At 35.8% G+C, this 19,115-nt stretch overlaps 1 protein-coding gene across 4 annotated transcripts in view; it reads left to right on the forward strand.

Moving 5' to 3' along the window:
• Positions 1 to 19,115, forward strand: part of LOC113509496 (acetyl-CoA carboxylase) — an 80,536-nt gene that overhangs the window by 30,995 nt on the left and 30,426 nt on the right. For 3 of the 4 annotated variants that reach the window (XM_052892987.1, XM_052892988.1, XM_052892990.1), the window contains 18 exons: positions 4,599 to 4,716; positions 5,936 to 6,043; positions 7,963 to 8,103; positions 8,884 to 9,064; positions 9,545 to 9,652; positions 10,129 to 10,223; positions 10,343 to 10,436; positions 10,564 to 10,679; positions 11,647 to 11,820; positions 12,543 to 12,705; positions 13,415 to 13,577; positions 14,381 to 14,525; positions 14,754 to 14,863; positions 15,329 to 15,495; positions 16,189 to 16,400; positions 16,994 to 17,099; positions 18,064 to 18,201; positions 19,003 to 19,109. In XM_052892987.1, the coding sequence (XP_052748947.1) occupies positions 4,599 to 4,716; positions 5,936 to 6,043; positions 7,963 to 8,103; positions 8,884 to 9,064; positions 9,545 to 9,652; positions 10,129 to 10,223; positions 10,343 to 10,436; positions 10,564 to 10,679; positions 11,647 to 11,820; positions 12,543 to 12,705; positions 13,415 to 13,577; positions 14,381 to 14,525; positions 14,754 to 14,863; positions 15,329 to 15,495; positions 16,189 to 16,400; positions 16,994 to 17,099; positions 18,064 to 18,201; positions 19,003 to 19,109 (2,446 nt within the window). Of the gene's footprint in view, positions 1 to 2,659; positions 2,849 to 4,598; positions 4,717 to 5,935; positions 6,044 to 7,962; positions 8,104 to 8,883; positions 9,065 to 9,544; positions 9,653 to 10,128; positions 10,224 to 10,342; positions 10,437 to 10,563; positions 10,680 to 11,646; positions 11,821 to 12,542; positions 12,706 to 13,414; positions 13,578 to 14,380; positions 14,526 to 14,753; positions 14,864 to 15,328; positions 15,496 to 16,188; positions 16,401 to 16,993; positions 17,100 to 18,063; positions 18,202 to 19,002; positions 19,110 to 19,115 lie in introns of those variants that run through there. The other variant, XM_052892989.1, reaches the window with a different exon arrangement.

Raw genomic sequence — 19,115 nt, forward strand, 5'->3', positions numbered from 1 at the left:
CTTGCCTTCCCTTTTACGCCTATGTCGTAATAGTCACCTCTTACGACATCCACGGGAAATGAAGAGGTGGTCTATTCTATGTCGGAATCACACAGCCATGCTGCACAAATGTATTTTTCTCCGATAAACAGCCCCAATTACATTACAAAATACATGAGAGGAATTTACAAAAAAAAATTTTAGAGAGTGGGAAAGTCTTATTAAGAGTAATAGATGCCAAAATAAATAAATAGTAATATATATAAATTTTATATATCTGTCTGTATAGTTGTTTCGGCATCACGTAAAAATTACTGTACTAACTTGGATGCGGTTTTAATAGTTGTTTTTCTGAAGGTTTCTAGCTTTAAATCTGGTGTATGTTTCATTTTGATTATTATCGATACGCCATCTAGAAGGAGTCCATTTGTTTTGCTACTTCTGAAATTCATCGTAGGGAGTAGAAAAAATAAACTAGTTAATAATAAAATAATAGGTTGCTTTGCGGAAATGAGATCCTGGTTTCGATTCTCGGTTAGGTCAATTTAAGGAATGATCATTTCAGAATTAGCTCAGGTCTGGCTGTACTGGCTGTGCCATAGATGTAAATCGCCTGGTTTCTTATGACACAGGGTATCTCAGCTTGAAGAGCAGGCGATCAATGTAATTTTTTTTAATGTGTGATAATGGTATGGTAACATCGCCTATGCTATCGGTTTACACTGACGGGGCACCAGTTAGAGATAATAGATTCTGATGAAAGGTCAGTTAGCCCATCCTGACGAATCTAATTAAAATTAACCACGATGGTTTCCAGGGGAACCGCAAGGAGTTCGACCTTACCATGACCTGGTGGTCTACTATGAAATGAAATTTTGAATTTTCGGGTTCAATTTCGTGTTTTTGTTCGTACCGAAATCGACCCAGTAAATGGAGTTTAACATTTTGTTCTTCATAAATACTATTCTAATAGTCCAGAGGAACGATATTTTAACATTTTTAATAATTTTAAACGGCATGTACGTACTATGTATTTTTAACATCAAATTTCTGTTTCGTTCGTCCCCGAAATTTCGGAAAATATTTCATGATAGGCCCCCTGAATATGCTGGTAATAGAGCTATTTGACCCCATTACCAACAATCCCTTGCCCCCCGATCAGTGTTATTGTATGGCACTTGTTAATATTATGATAACGAAATGTTTTTATTACAGTAGAATTTAAGCTAAATAAGTGCAGTACACTAGGAAGAAGACGACTGTTTCAAGATGTAGTAAGATTAGATTATTATGTATTGTTATCTCAACCTAGTAGTATATTGGACTAAAGACATGTTTTCATTCTCACCTATCATCTGGTGCCCCGCTAGTGTATACCGATAGCGCAGGCGGGGTCACTATTCTATTATCATTCACAAAAAACCTAGTAATACAAAAAAATATGTTCTAGATAAAACATGTAGTATTTTTTATACATATTTATGTGTTTTTAACTACACCTTCAGGTCTGAACAAGGATCGAGTGATGCTAATGATTGGTAAATTATTTTATGCATTACTTTATCTATTATTTTATTCTTGGTCGGTGAGTATTTAACTTGCTAGATATCGCAGATTTGTCTTTATTAGATATAAATAGTTAGCCATAAAAATCCTATCTTATTCTTATATATAAAAGATAAATATATAATGTTTATCTTAAGAATAACGTCTCAATAATCTTAGTTGACATAGCCACATATAGTATAACGTACTTAAGAGAAACAGGTTGTAATTGCTTGATATTGTAATTCTCTTTTATCACGTGTTCATCAGTAGGAGAACATAGACTATGAATGATAGAATTGTAAAACATAAGACGAAAGAAATCAGTAGAAAAATATAAAAGGCGTATTATGATGGCCAGTAATACGCCATAGTACTATAGCCATGGTAATGCTGTATTTGCACAGGCACAACGACAACGGAAAGTCAAGGGGTTCAGTCGAGTGACCTGATAAAAGTAAAGTATAAAAATAGTCCCAAGAACTCTAAGAAAATATGTTACATTCAAATGTCCCAAATAATAAAATATTGCAAATTTGCAACAAATGGAACTAGTTTTTTTGGTTGTTTTGTTTTGATCGGTCCTACTCTTTAAAAACTTATTCTTAAAACCATTTGGTAGTTATTAGTAGTTTTTAAATTAATACTTAATCACAGCTTCGAATTTAGAGAATTAAATTTATTTATTTATTATATTTCTCACCACAAACAATTAAGGACTTAACATCTATAACTTGCAAAACATTTTAACAATATTTTAGAGAATTAAATGATTAACACAAAAAAAAAAAAAAAGGTGATGTATAATAAAAAAAATACGATATGTATAACATTAAAACAAAAACAAATTAAATGATTAACACATGTGTATAAAAATACTATATACAATAGTTTATCAATTGATATATTTAATATATTTTGTATAGTAAAAATAAATAGTAACATACTAAGTTTTATTTCATTTTTCCGAGATGCATAGTTGAAATTTACGATTTTTGATTTTGTGTTCTCAACAAGGCAACTTTCAATAATTGATTATATATCTCTTTCGCTCTCATGGTAATTGGTCAGTGTGAACGAGACAATACGATCGTATGATCTGTCATTTATGTTTCATTGGTGATTCTCATGTCAAAGTGTCAAAGTACCAACGAAAACAAAAACCGATTTACAACTTTCGGCGGTGAAATGTTCTTGAATTATAATTTTAATAATCCAATAAAGTTTCTTAATGATATAGTATTGTAAGTTTTATGCAATTGCGTATTATAATTGTGAAAATGTATCCTAGTATGAATGGATTGTATTCAGAAAGTCCATACAGGTTAGAATTGTTATTTTGTTGTTATTAACTTACATGACTTAAAAAAATCGATCTATTTAATTGAGGTGGATGACCCTCAATAGAATGATTTAAAAATAAACATATATTCTTTTAATTATGTCTCATAAATAGACTACATTGCAAAGGGTGTTAGAATGTATGCCAAAGTGATTTCACTTAGTTTCACTTACTGGAAGGTTGTACAATTTCTAATTAATTCATGTCTTGCTTAATTTTCTTTATTTGTTCAGTTGCACTTTTCATTAGTGAACATGAAATAATACTATTTATCCATTGTGATTATTTTTTATTTATCATTTAGTGCATTATTACAGAACAATAATACAAAATGTTTCTACTAGTGAGATGTTGCAGGTGATTTTATAATATACTAGAATATTTTGTCTGTACTAATTTAGTATATAGAAATTTATGTGCAGAGTGTGATAGATAACTATCTATGCATATGATTTTTTTTTTATCTTTATTATTATTGTGTAGTAGGTAGCTCTATTTTGATTTTTTTTTTATATTATGAAATAAAACTACAAAAAAAAATGTTTTAAGTAAATGCTACATAATCTTGTTTTTCTTACATGCATTTTACATTGGGCTTAAAAATTAGCTTTATATTTATGCCCTTAGTTTATGTAGTATTGTTGTTAGTCTTCCCATTGCTAATGTAAAGCTTTTTATCTTTATTTTAATCTATTTTTTTATCATTTTATTTTAATTTAATCTATTTTCATTATTTATTTTTAGATTCATTAGACTAACTACTAGATTCATAGACATAGTACTCTTGCCTTAAGGAATAGCAATGCACAATATAGATGGATGTCATAGTATATTCTGTGATGTCTAAGTATATAAACGTCTTTTATCACTTTTTATCAGTCCATTTCTGATTTCAAGTCTTAATAATAAAAGCTATATGTAAAAAAATATCACAATTCTTCTTATCTTGTAAATAAACTTATCTCTTCCATAAAAAATATAAACAAATATCAATAATGACTATTCAGTTGTTTGGATTTATTTTATTGAAAGCACTCGGGGTCAAACCAATTAAATGATATCATATCAAAGCATCTCTATAAATGAGTTATTATTGGACATGGCAGGAGGTCAAAGGTGTGCAAATTTGAACTCTGTTATTTCAGTTCAGAATAATTTTCCACAAATAGCTATATCTATGTTAGACTAAAATTCTTAAAAACTGTATTTTGATAATGTGATAAATGTGAGGTACCAATATGCAAAATTTCATTTAAATTGTTCCAACAGTTTTGGAGAATAGCCTGTACAAACAGACAGAGAAATAAAAAATTAGAAAAAAGTCTGGATGTATCTATTTCACTTGTAACAAATTCCCGTGTGACTCGGTTTTTATTCTTCTATCTACAGACATTCTACCTCTACAGTTTTACTAACTTTCTACGTGGTATATAAATACTTAATAAAACAAATATATAGATATTTGTTTAAAACGCACCAATTTCCTGTGTTCTATGGCCAATAATAATAATAATATATTTGACAAGATAAATCTAATATACATGATTAATAGGTTTTTATTAAAAAAAATGTTTATTTTAAGTATAAAGATAACTGCAAAAATCTAAAATAATGACACTTATAAAATTACAAAATTATATACTTGATATAATTTTGTATATATAACTAAACCCTGGCTGGATAAGTGTCTATAACATAACATATTAAAAATTAAATGTATTGTATTTTACAGGCCGTCTATGTCCCAAGGGACTGTGATTCACAGTCAACGATTTCAAGAGAAGGATTTCACAGTTGCCACCCCTGAAGAGTTTGTTAGGAGGTTTCAGGGCACTAAACCTATTAATAAGGTGAGTTCTATACCTTTTTTTGTATCATCCACAAGTTCTTATAATGTTAGTTTATTTTTTATTAATGAAGAATCAGATTCTTGTTGTTTAGACTAAAATTTTCATAATCCAACTTAGACTTGGATATATTGTGATTCTATGGTTCAAATATCCATTAGCCACAATACAAGTTTTGTTTGTTTATCACAGTATAGTATATTTAATGGGGGAAAATGGAATACCAGAGAGAGACTTTGTAGAAAAGTTGATTGCTTGGGTACCTCTGTCCCATTCGTGTTTCTACCATGAAGCAGTTGTGTTTGCATGGCTGTGTTTCGGTTTGAAGGGTAGGATATGGCGCGACTTTACTGGGTACAGAGGAATAACACCTGAGTCCTCAGTAACGCATGGGGGGTATCATGGGCGAAACAGTATACTCTGTTATGTCCATGGTACTGCTTATGTCTATAGGCGACAGTTACCACTTTCCATCAGGTGGGCCTTGCTTGCCATTCTAAGTTTGTTAAAAAAAAAGTCTCTGTCTGCGATATCAGTATAAACTAATGAAATCAAATTGTGATGAATTCTACAAGAATTATTTATTTATTTAATACAAAAATCCACAGCTCTTAAAAAAATAACTTACCTGCTAAGTGTTTTATAAATACAGCTAATAACGAATTTTAATTATACAAATGAAAATTATAATTCTAAACAAGGTAAGCAAGTTAGAGTCGGTGTATGCAAGTAATGTAAGTGCATGTATGAGAGAAACTATGTATAAGAATGAGTTATACATACACGGTCCATAAAGTCAGGTTAATTAATAAACAAAATAAATAAAATCCATGTTGCTACAGTTCAGATATTCACAGCAATTATTAAGTAATACAACTAACTATAATGGTTTCCAGAGGGAATACAGGGTATCCCCTCACAATACCTATCCTAGTTTAATCCTAGGATATCCTAATATGAGAATGAAGAATTGATGTAATTGTAAAGCTAACTGCTTGATTAGTGAATTAATTAGAAAAGTTTGAATTGGGCAATTTATTATTTATTCATTAGTACATATATGTGTACATGGCTGACTTAATGCTCAAAGTATTCTCTCCTAGTCAATCATAAGGAGGTGTTAGAATACTCGAATGCGGTACTACTAATTGATGATATACATACATACTAAAATTATATATCATATATATGCCAATCAATCAATAAAGCATTTATGTTGCAGGTACTGATTGCAAACAACGGTATTGGCGCTGTAAAATGTATGAGATCGATCAGAAGATGGTCATACGAGATGTTCAAGAACGAGAGAGCCGTCCGTTTTGTTGTGATGGTGAGTCAACTGTGTTTTAATAGATTTAAATGGAATAGGAACCTTGTATGCGCTATCGGTATACATTGGCATGGCACTAGTGAGGAGTGAGGATAAAAGCAGGTCATTAACCACAATGGTTTCCAGGGGAACCGCATGAAGGGTGACCTGGCATATTGCTAGCAATATGCCTTTTATTGCTAGTAGTGGAGCTGTTAGACCTCATTACTAACAATATTTTTTTCCTTGAATTAACTATGTTTTCGCCGTGTGTGCTCCGGCATGGAATGGGCCACTCCTTCATTTCTCGTTGGTGTCGTAAGAGGCGACTATAGGAGGGCGAGGAATGGGCAGCAGCGTCTCTCTTAAAACGTCCTCATAGGCCTAACTGCGATTGCCACGCTTGGCAGGCGAAGCGTGGCAACTACTGGCAAAACTTATAGGGAAGTCCAGCAGTGGACAGTTAACGGCTGGAATAATAATAATAAGCATATTTGTTTTATTTTTAACTAAATGATTTAGCTAATGTTGTTTTATCTCCTATCGCCACTTACAGGGCCTATTTTGTCTTATCAGAATAAAAACTCCCGTTTCTGACAATGGAGCAAACTGTACGTTTACAAAATTTCAATGTCGCTTGAGCAGTTTCGTAGATAAGCGGTAGTAGATCTTTAACCGACGTCAAAAGTAATAAGGGTTCTCAATTCGGTTTTTTTTTTGTTTGTAATCTCAATAACTCTATCAGTTATAAACCCATTTGGAAAATTCTATTTATTATCTGAAAGGACAATTTTTTTTATACCACTGTGGTGGCAAACAAGCATACGGCTATACGGTTCATAGGCTATGGTAACCACTTACCTGATGGTAAGTGGTTACCATAGCCTATGAACACCTGCAATACCAGAGGTATTACGCGTGCGTTGCCGACCCTGAAGAAACCTCTTTACCCCCCTTTTGAAGAACCCCATGCTGTAGTCTCTTGGGAAAACCTCGGCAGAGAGCTTATTCCACAACCTGACATATTTAAAGATTGGTCCCATAGGAAAGTTACCAAAATTGTTTCACCAATTTTTTAGTTTATACCAAAACAACTTTTTTTACACCATAGACATAATTTTTTTTTTGTGGAACACATATTCAAATGAAAGACGAAATTATATGACTCCAGTGATGTTAAATGCTCAATAAAATGTAATGTAAATGTTTTTAATGTTTAATATACTACTACACCTATTTTTACTTGAACAGTGATTACACGGGTCATTGACTTTAGGCTCGTACGTCTATCGTTAATATTCATAAAAGTAACTGAAATAATTAAGATTGTTACACAAAAAAAAAAAAAACTGACAATTGTAGCATATTCATTTAGTTTTAAGTAAAGACTCCAGTTACTTTGTTTTTAGAACGGAACTAGTAAATCGATTTTGATAAAATTTCTATGGGACCAGTTTAAAAGTATATCTTTTCAGATAAAAAAAAAGATTATTCCAAAACTGTTTATAACGGACAGAGTTATGACGTAACAAACATTAAAAAAATACTACCAAATTGACAAATTCCTTTTTTTAAGTTGGTTCCAAATAATAGTTAAATAATATTAAACATACAAATGATGAATCATTAGTATCTAATGTTAATATAAAAACAAACTTCTGCTATTTTCGATTTACATATACACAATTTTTTTGTATCAGCCATTATCTATTTAATTTTTTGTATAATGGCAGTACATTTTGTTTTTGTAATATGTTAGATCATTATTAGTAATTAAATAATTACTATTGTAATCTTTTGGAGGGAACAATAAAGAGTATCTATCTATCTAAGTATTAACATAGTTTTTTAGTACATTTACAAACAAAAATGGACCCAAGTTTTCTAAAATTATATATATAAATAAAATTATATATATATGCAATGGTCGCTGTTGGTAGGTGACCCCGGAGGATCTGAAGGCCAATGCGGAGTACATAAAGATGGCGGACCACTACGTGCCGGTGCCCGGCGGCTCCAACAACAACAACTACGCGAACGTGGAGCTCATCGTGGACATAGCTATACGCACACAAGTGCAGGTATGTACAGTTTGTATATTAACACGGTCTTTAACCGCGATTCTCTTCCATTCGTGTTTTTACAGTTGTGTTTTTATGCCTGTGTTTCGGTTTAAAGGTTTTTTTTTAATGGGTGAAAATGGAATGGTAACCCTGCCTGCGCTATCGATATACGCTGGCGGGGCACCAGTGAGAGGTGATAGCTGAGGATGAAAGCAGGTCAGTTAGTCCATCGTGAAGAATTCCACGAGAATTACCATGATGGTTTCCAGGGGAAACCGCGTGGAGGTCGACCTGATACATACATAGCTAGTTATGGAGCTGTTAGACCCCATTACTAACAACAACCCCCCCCCCCCCTCCGATATGAAGGGTAGGATATGGCAGTGAATTTACAGGGTACAGAGGAATAACACCTGAATCCTCAGGAATGCCAACGCATGAGGGAGTATCATGAGCGAAACAGTATACTCTGTTATGTCCATGGTACTGCTCATGTCTATAGGCGACGGTTACCACTTTCCATCAGGTGGACCGTCAGCTTGTTTGCCATTCTATGTTGTATAAAAAAATAAATAAATAAAAAGCTTGTTTGCCATTCTAAGTTGCGTAGAAAAAATGTAAAAGGTGAGTGAGCACAGTACAGTTGACAGGAATTTGTGGAAGAACATACTGTAACAACTCCAAATTAACGCGAAAAGGCAAGGCAGTGGTGATGATGATGTGAACATCATTCATTCACATTCATTGTAATGACTGGTACTATTCATATAAAGCTAAATAATCTTTATTGATTTCCAGGCTGTTTGGGCAGGCTGGGGTCACGCGTCAGAGAACCCAAAACTTCCCGAGTTGCTCCACCGCGCCGGTGTCGTGTTCATCGGACCCCCGGAGAAGGCCATGTGGGCCCTCGGCGACAAGATAGCGTCCTCCATAGTCGCGCAGACAGCCGACATACCGACGCTGCCTTGGAGCGGGAGCGGTGAGTCGATATGGATCCATATCCTAGCGATAGGATTGGGATACGATAGCGCCGCTTTTAATAAATCGACGATCTTCCACCGCGGAAGATCGGCGATCAAATGTAGCAGCTAGTTGTAAATTCAGTCGCGGATTTTCCGTTGACTGCTGAACCTTATACAGTGGTACCTCGATATACGAGTGTTTATCTAATTTTTTGTTTCGAATTTTTTGTTTGTTACTTTATAATTCTAGGTCTGTTGTAAACCGATTTAAGATTTTTTTTTTCTGAAAGGATGTACTTACTGATTGGTTTCATAGAAATGTTATCAAAATCGGTTGAGAATTATATATATAGTTTAGAAATCAAAATAACTGCTTACGCCATAATTGAAGTTGGTTTTTATTTTGTTGAATACAATCTTAATATTTTTTTTTATATATATGTTATGCCCTATTCCAACAGGAATCTCAATCTGTTATTACTATTTGTTTATTTCAGATCTTAAAGCGGAGTACAACACTAAGAAAATCAAAATATCGTCGGAACTGTTCGCCAAGGGATGTGTCACTTCCCCCGAACAAGGGCTACAGGCTGCTAATAAAATTGGTATGTAGATCAAAAAACTCTAGAAAGATTGCATATTTAATAATACGACGGCATAGAATGAGCCACTCCTTCTTTTCCCGTAAGTATCGTAAGAGGCGACTAAGAAAACTTACTAGTCGAAGAATGGGCAGTAGCGTCCCTCTTGAAATATTACAGTCTAATTTACTTACGGCAATTGGTGTGACAGAGTCTCCGTTGTTTCTAGTCGCTTATAATTTATTTATTTAGGTTTCCCAACAATTGTTTCCACAAAATAATGTAAATATATGTACAATTATGGAGCTTAGAACTAAGTGTAATAATTTTTTATACGCAAACACAGCATATATTGATACATGTATAACAATAAGTACGGAGAAATATATAAATATATATATATAGCTTACAACTATTATTAAATGCTTAACAACTAAAGCCACCATATCCATAAGCAGAAATGTAAATGTATATCGTTTAATTTAAATTGAAATTTTCAGGTTTCCCCGTAATGATTAAGGCATCAGAAGGTGGTGGTGGCAAAGGCATCAGGAAGGTGGAAAACCCTGATGACTTCAACAACATGTTCCGACAGGTCAGTTTTTATACAGTTCGAAATTCTTCATATTATGGTATGCCATCGACAAACCTTTGATAGACTGTAAGGAAATTCACTTTATTAAAAGTTTTTTTTTTTAATTATTTTAATAACAGGTGCAAGCAGAAGTTCCAGGCTCACCAATTTTCGTGATGAAGCTGGCCAAATCAGCCAGGCATTTGGAAGTGCAGCTCTTAGCCGATCAATATGGTGAGTTTAAATAGTAGTAAATTGTATAAAGACACTTATTTCCGATATTTTAAGTGGTTATCTTTATAAACAGTGGGAAACTGTTCGTTATATGTGTTCGTGATTAAAAAGCCTTATATATTTGCAGGAAACGCGATCTCTCTGTTCGGCCGCGACTGTTCGATCCAGCGTCGCCACCAGAAGATCATAGAGGAGGCGCCAGCGGCTATTGCCAACCCTGATGTTTTCATTGAAATGGAAAAGGTATGTTATTGGAAAGTGGGGAAAGACGAGCTGACGGCTATGTAACGTCACAGTGTACGACTTGGACATTTAGTTAATATAGTTTATCAAAAAGTTCTCTTTGTTAGTTATTATATCTCGAAAGAAGAACGTTTTGAAATTGTCTGAATTGAGAAATGTTTTATGAAAGTGTAATTTTATTTGGCCGCGTGGTCCTGGCATAAAATAAACTTTTCCTGTGGGTGTCGTAAGAGGCGACTAAGGGAAGGCGAGGGATGGGCAGCAGTGTCCCTCTTACAACATTAATAAAAACTAAACTGTTTGCTAACCTGCCTGCCAAGCGTGATAATTACTGGCAAAGCCTTCCTTATGGGGGAGGCTATGTTTAGCAGTGGCTGACACTATGCCTCTTAACAAAGCCACAAATTGATTTTAAGCAATTTTCAAAACAATGGCGTTTTGAGTTCGTCTGAATTGAGAAGGATTTGTTGAAACTATAAAGTTACGAAGAGGGAGACTTTGTACAAAAGTCGATTGCTTAGGTACCTCTGTCCCATGCGTGTTTCAACCGTAAAGCAGTTGTGTTTGCATGGCTGTGTTATAGTTTGAAGGGTGGGATATGGCGTAAATTTACTGGGTACAGAGGAATAACATCTGAGTCCTTAGGAATGGCAACGCATGGGGGGTATCATGGGCGAAACAGTATACTCTGTTATGTCCATGGTACTGCTCATGTCTATAGGCGACAGTTATCACTTTCCATCAGGTGGGCCGTCAGCTTGTTTGCCATTCTAAGTTGTATAAAAAAAAAATTAAACTTATAAATTCATTAATATGTCAAATAATTTTGGGCCTACCATTTTATAGCCAGGACTGGCCGTGTAAGAGGCTCCATAATTTTCTTGTTTATCTATTCATGTTTATGTGGTGAAGATGATGAGTCTGTTGGAATTATGCTGTCTGATACACGTGCTGGTGTGGTGCGCAGGCGGCGGTGCGGCTGGCCAAGATGGTGGGCTACGTGAGCGCGGGCACGGTGGAGTACCTGTACGAGCCCGCCACCGGCGCCTACTACTTCCTCGAGCTCAACCCGCGCCTGCAGGTCGAGCACCCCTGCACCGAGATGGTCGCCGACGTCAACCTGCCCGCCGCCCAGCTCCAGGTCGACCTCATGTGTACCTTTACTTATCGATGACGGCCACTAGGCAGAGTACACCACCTGACAGAGTATATAGCTACTAATAGGGCGGCCTCTGACAGGTCCGACCTTCATGTCTATCAAATCTTTAATTCCTAGGAAGTCATAAAATGCAACAAAGTACTATTTTTTAGGGAAGGATAGAAAAAAAACTCCAAATAAAACCCTAAACCAAGGATTTGTACCCTATCTGGTATACGTGATTCCTTTTAGAAACCGTCATGGTTAACCCCATAATGCACATTTTTTTAATAAAGTTAGGTACAAAAAAAAAATTATTTTTTGCAAATAATTATTAAATAATATGCTTATTTTAACTAATTTATGCAAAAAATCCGAGAATGGCAATAATCTACCATCCAACGTGACAGATACGGACTTAAAATATTTGGAAAATTATATTTCTATATTAAGCGTGACCCATACAGAGCTGTAATATTTTGAGATATATAAAATTACAGTGACCGTGACGTTCACGGAGCTGCACAATTCTGCCGGTAAACGTCGCCCGTATAAGTCACAGAGGTGTGCATTAATCGGTTAATGCTTGATGAATTTGTCACGACGGGTCAACTGAGTGACTTTCGTACTCTATCATCCCTCTCTGGTGTCCCGTCAATGTATACTGATAATGCAGGTGGAGTTACCAATCCATTATCCTCCTTACAAAAAATATATGTTTTCAGATTGCCATGGGTCTCCCACTATACCACATCAAAGACATCCGCCTGCTATACGGGGAGTCTCCATGGGGCATGACTCAGCTGGATTTCGACGAGCCCAAGCAGCGACCTTCGCCGTGGGGACATGTGATAGCGGCCAGGATCACCTCGGAGAACCCTGATGAAGGTAAAAAGGAACATTACACTATAAGGCATAGTATAGCATGTTATCCAAAATACTAAGTTTGTAACTAAAATTTCACTAAATTTCATATAAGAGGGTTAGAAGGGGATCGATTGAAATGTTACGTGAAATTTACATCTATTAGCTAAAAAATTTATTAGGTTATTATAATCTCACCTTAAAGAGGGAAGAGATGAAAGGGAGATATAAATAAAAACTAATATCAATTTTGAATGATTAACTGTGACTTAAGTGTAGATTAAATCAGCATTCTTTTTAGTCATATTTCACAAAAAATAATTAAATTTTGGATTATTGAAATTATTTACATACATACATATATATTTGTCACGCCTGTCTCCCATTAGGGTAGGCAGAAACAATGGAACGCCAAATGCTTCGATTTAAACAAACCTCTTTCTCTTCTTCCACATTCATCAATCTTGTCATACACGCTCGCCGGTTACGGGTACTTTTAATTTGGCCCTTCTTCAGCACGTCGCCTATTTGATCGACATATGTCCGTCTAGGGCGGCCCCTACCGATATCTCCATTCATTCTTGCTCGATAAATCTCTTTCGTAATTCTTCTTTCATCCATCCTCTCCAAATGACCAAACCAACGCAACATTCCTTTTTCGATTTTTGTCACTACATCGTCTTTCAGTCCACACTTCTGAAATTATTTAAAATAAATAAAATTTTGTAACCAGGTTTCAAGCCATCGTCTGGTACCGTCCAGGAGCTTAACTTCAGGTCTTCGAAGAATGTGTGGGGGTATTTCAGTGTGGCCGCCTCCGGGGGGTTGCATGAGTTTGCAGACTCGCAGTTCGGGCACTGCTTCTCTTGGGGAGAGACGAGGGAGCAAGCTAGAGAGTAAGTTAACCACACAGTAGACCACATTACATTGGTAGACTATAACTTAATTAAATTTTAAATAATAAACAAATGTATACCAATAGACTGTAGTAGACAAGTAGACTGTTAACTTTGACAAAAAAAATGCATATTGTGTGAAAAAATTAATAGCTACGATATACTCTACCGAGACAACATTCTTTCATTAAACATACTTGCAACCTCTCAGAGTCGACCGGTCATAGTTTAACAATATTGAGGTAGATAGCCAGCAGTTCAAATTTGAGCACCTCTGCCATAGCAGACCTAGTAGCCCAGTAAACTCTATTAAATTGATAGATCATAGTAAACATTAGTAGTTGTAGTGAATTATTTAGTTGGTGCCGGTCTTGAGAACAAAAGCGTTTTTTTTTTATGGGTGAAGATGGTATGGTAACCCCGCTTGCGCTAACGGGATACGCAGGCGGAGCACTAGTGAAGGGTGATAGATGAGAATGAAAACAGGCCAGTTAGCCCATCATGATGAATTCATCAGGAGTTAACCATAATAGTTTCCAGGGGGAACCGCGAGGAGATCGACCTGGTTGGGTATATTGCCAGCAATAGGATTCTCAGTCTCCATTACTAACAATCCCTTTCCCCCCAATACAAGAACAAAAGCGTTATCCTTTACTGTGCAAATGTAGCAAGCACACTGTATTGTCTACCATACATTTAATACAAATACACATACATACATATGCAAAAAAAAAACACAACGTCAATCCATACGTAAATAAGATAATTCTGGTATCGCTTGTCTAACTTATTGTTTCTCTCAGGAATCTGGTCATAGCGCTTAAGGAGTTGAGTATTCGCGGCGACTTCCGCACCACCGTGGAGTACCTGATCACGTTGTTAGAGACGACTGCCTTCCAGGAAAATAATATAGATACCAGCTGGCTGGATGCTCTTATTGCTGAGAGAGTAAGTACTATTTGTTAGTAGACATATTATATCTTAGCTGCCTGGCGTGACTCCGCATTACTAATGTAAAAAATGAGAAATAGCTTATGTTGTTTTTACATAAAAATGGTAAGAAAATGTTAAAAAGTTTTATCCAACTTTATATACAGTAGTTCAGTGACCAATTATTGCTACTCTTGAGAAGCTATGCCTCATTTTTTTTATATTGCTATTTTTTTACTTTACCAGGTGCAAGCGGAGAAGCCGGATATAATGCTTGGAGTGTTATGTGGCTCAATACTCATAGCTGACAACATCATCACGGCGCACCTTCTAGAGTTCAAGAGCGCGCTGGAGAAGTAAGCTTTATAAATTACTCGCTTTTACCCACGAATTCTGCGTGACCGGGATAGAAGATGGCATGTATCCTGCTCCATCCCGTGTGAATCCATCCCTGTATCCCGTGAGGTCTCGCCATACAATAGTTCACTCCCTTCCTTTCCCTTGGGTGTCGTAAGAGGCGACTAAAGGAGGGCGAGGGATGGGCAGCAGTGTCCCTTTTAAAACATCACCAAATAACTGTGATTGTCAATCCGCCTGTCAAGTGTGGCAACTATTAGCAAAACCAACAGTGTTTTGAGGTAACAAATATAAAAAAAATGCAACCGAATTAAGAACTTTCCTTTTTTGAAGTCAGTTAAAAAGGCAAAAAAATTTGAGCCTCGTATTTTTTTTTTATTATTTTATCAACTCACGTTTTTTTGACAATAATATTCTTTTTTAATGATAGAATATATATTTTACTTTATTATTTTTGTTTCCAGAGGTCAAATCCAAGGATCTAGTCAACTGTCCAACTGCGTAGATGTGGAGCTAATACACAGCGGTCATAAGTACAAGGTGCAAGCGACCAAATCAGGGCCCAACTCTTACTTCCTCGCCATGAACGGCAGTTTCAAGGAGATGGAGGTGCATAATCTGACTGATGGTGGTAAGCAAAACAATATATTTATTTATTTAACTCTTTATTGCACCATATATAAAAATATACAATGACAAGTGAATAGTTCAAGTGAAATACAGTAAATTAAATACAGATTCAAATATAAAGGTACAAAAGGCGGTCTTAACGCTAGGGCAATCTCTTACAGACAACCTTTGGTTAAAGGAGAACAGACAGAATATACTGTTTAATCGTATTTTTATGCGACTTCCAATAGAGAGAGATTTTCAATTTGTTTATATTAATATATATTTTTTTTGCGTGTATTAAATGATAACTTATCGGTTTAATCACATTTGAAGTCAGTTTCTTTGTGGGGCGTAAATTTTAATTCGTTTTTTTTTAACTAATTTATTTATTTATTTATAGCAAGGCAACAGATTACAAATTAATACATTAATAAAATAAATATTACATAAAACAGCATTAAATTTGCACTCCGACAACTGCTCTGCATAACATTCGATATTATATACATTAAAAGAATGACGGCTATAAATTTTAAAGTAACAAATTGACAGTCTTAATGTAACATTGCAAGGATTGTTGGAAAATATCAAGGTCCTTGCATACATTGTTATATTGTTTGGTTTACTTCACGTGATGGGCAATGACTCCAAGACCTAAGTTTATATACTTGTTTACCCATAAAATACCTATTTATGTATTACTTTGTGTCAGGTATACTGCTCTCAATCGACGGCGCATCATACACCACATATTTGAAAGACGAGGTCGATAAATACCGGATAGTGATCGGTAACCAGACTGTGGTCTTCGAGAAGGAGAAAGACCCGTCCAAACTGAGGGCGCCCTCTGCTGGCAAATTGATTAACACATTGGTCGAAGATGGCGGACACGTGGACAAGGGGCAGCCCTATGCTGAGATTGAGGTTAGTACATTGTAAATGTATAAAATAAGCCCAATATTATTCCCTCCAAATGATTACAGTACAATAGATAGTGTATATCGTCGTCATATTAGCCCTTAACTGTCCACTGCTGAGCATAGGCCCTTAACGAGGGTTTTGCTAGTAGTTGCCACTCTTGGTAGGCGGGTTGGCAACTATTTGGTTACTGTTTCGCCCATGATACCCCCATGCGTTGCCTTTCCTGAGGACTCAAGTGTTATTCCTCTGTAGCTTGTAAATTCACTGCCATATCCCACCCTTCAAACCGAAACACAGCCATACAAACACAACTGCTTCACGGTTGAAACACGAATGGGACAGAGGTACCCAAGCAATCGACTTTTGTACAAAGTCTCCCTCTGGTCTGGTGCTGTTTTATGAGGGACGCTGCTGCTTATCTTTCGGCTATTAAGTTCCCTTAGTCGCTTTTTACGACTCCCACATGAAAGCAAGGGGCGGCCCATTCTATGCCGGCACCACACGGCACCATATATATGTAACCATTAACACCCCATGGTATAAGTTTAGTCATTAATTTGTAATACAAACTCAATTATGTTCTTGTTTGATGTTAGGTGATGAAAATGGTGATGACATTATCCGCGCCGGAGTCGGGCAAGGTGACGTGGAACTTGAGGCCTGGTGCCGTCCTTGATATGGGCTCGCTTATTGGAACTCTGGGTAAGCAGTTTTAGTATAATTTATCATTTTATCAACCGACTTGAAAAGAATGAAGTACCCATTGATATTCTACTCGTATTTTAAATTCACACTTCATTTGAATTTTCGACCAACTTTAAAAACAAGGAGTTTCTCAATTTGAATATATTTTTTATGTTTGTTGCCTCATAGTTCCATCAGTTGTAAGCTGATTTGGATTTTTTTTTTCTATAAGGATATACTTATAGATTGGTCTCATAGTAACTTTATCAAAATCAGTTGAGTAGTTTAGTTTTGAAATCAAAATAAATGATTTTGGCAGAACTGAATCTTGTATAAAAAAAAAAAAAAAAAAACTGAATTCAGTGTCTGTGGAACACAGTCTTAATTATTTATGTATGTTACCCGATTACGTTATCAATTTTGTATCAATTTTCACATTCTTTTTGCAGTCGATAGGGTTTACTGTTAGTCCTATATTAATTTTTTGACAATGAAAGCTGTTGTTTTTGTTTACAGAGCGAATAACTACTTGTTATGAACTAAAATCTATATGTACGAAACAAGAGGGCCTACCATGGAATATTTTCTGAAAATTCAGGGCCTCATTTCATGGTAGACTCCAAAATTTTGTAGGATATCTAAGAAACGTCACGTTTTTTATCAGTGTGTTCACAAGAAGTTGTTATTTTACATAATGACATAACTTGGGTCCATATTTTTATGATAGAACGGTAAACAGGCTGACGGCCTACCCGATGGAAAGTGGTAACTGTCATCCCATATATTGTAGATATGAACAGTGTCGTGAACATACACTAATAGTATATAATAGTAATGCATGAGATATAGGTATAATGGTAGGCATCAGTCTTCATATGGTACCATCCCTGACAACTGGTGTTATACCTTCATATCCTATCATTTCTTTCCCACATCCACATATATATTTTGTCTTATACTATGCCATATTTATTTGTCGTAGAACTCGACGACCCGTCGTTGGTGACGACAGCTCAGCCGTACAAGTCACAGTTCCCGCTGGAGGACAACCCGCAAGTATCGGAGAAACTAAACCACGCCCACAACAAATATAGGGCCATATTGGAAAATACGCTGGCAGGTAAATATCTTAGGTCTTTTAGAATGATAAAATAATAACAAATTAATTAATTATAAATAAATAAAATGGCATGGTCCTCAAGCTAGAATTTTTTTATACTACGAAGGTGGCAAACAAGCATACAGCCTGTCTGATGGTAAATGGTCTATAGACGCGTGCAATGCTGGGGGTGTCACGTGGGCGATGCCGACTCTGAAGAACTATTACACTTTCTGAAGAATCCCATACTGTTTGTATGAGGAATATAGAATATTCTGTGTTATGAGGAACCAGGCTACAAACATCTTGGGTCATAACCTAGAACACTTAGACCCAAGTGAGACGCAAAAAGTTTGTTTCTTGAATTGGTTTGTCCCAAACAATCAAACCCGATTGCTTGGGTACCTCTGTCCCATTTGTGTTTCTACCGTGAAGCAGTTGTGTTTGCATGGCTGTGAGTTCGGTTTGAAGGGTGGGATATGGCGTGAATTTACAGGGTACAGAGGAATAACACCTGAGTCCTCAGGAATGGCAACGCATGGGGGGTATCATGGGCGAAGCAGTATATCTCTGTTAAGTCCATGGCACTGCTCATGTCTGTAGGCGACGGTTACCACTTTCCATCAGGTGGGCCGTTAGCTTGTTTGCCTTTCTAAGTTGTATAAAAAAAAAAAACCTTAACGTAAAGCAGTTTGCTTACTGGTGTGCTATTGAGGTCGTCAATCTAAAAAAAAACTTTAGTATATATGTTTTATTAGTTAATATTTTGGCTCAGCTAGTTTAGGATATTTACATTGACCTCTGATATTATTTTAAATTCAGGTTATTGCTTACCCGAGCCATACAACACGCCCAGACTACGCGAGGTGGTGGAGAAATTCATGCAGAGCCTACGTGACCCCTCACTACCCCTGCTGGAACTGCAAGAGGTAAGT

This window comes from Galleria mellonella, unplaced genomic scaffold (assembly GCF_026898425.1).
Source record: "Galleria mellonella isolate WM207_F2 unplaced genomic scaffold, CSIRO_AGI_GalMel_v1 utg172, whole genome shotgun sequence".
NCBI classification, from domain to species: Eukaryota; Metazoa; Arthropoda; class Insecta; order Lepidoptera; family Pyralidae; genus Galleria; species Galleria mellonella.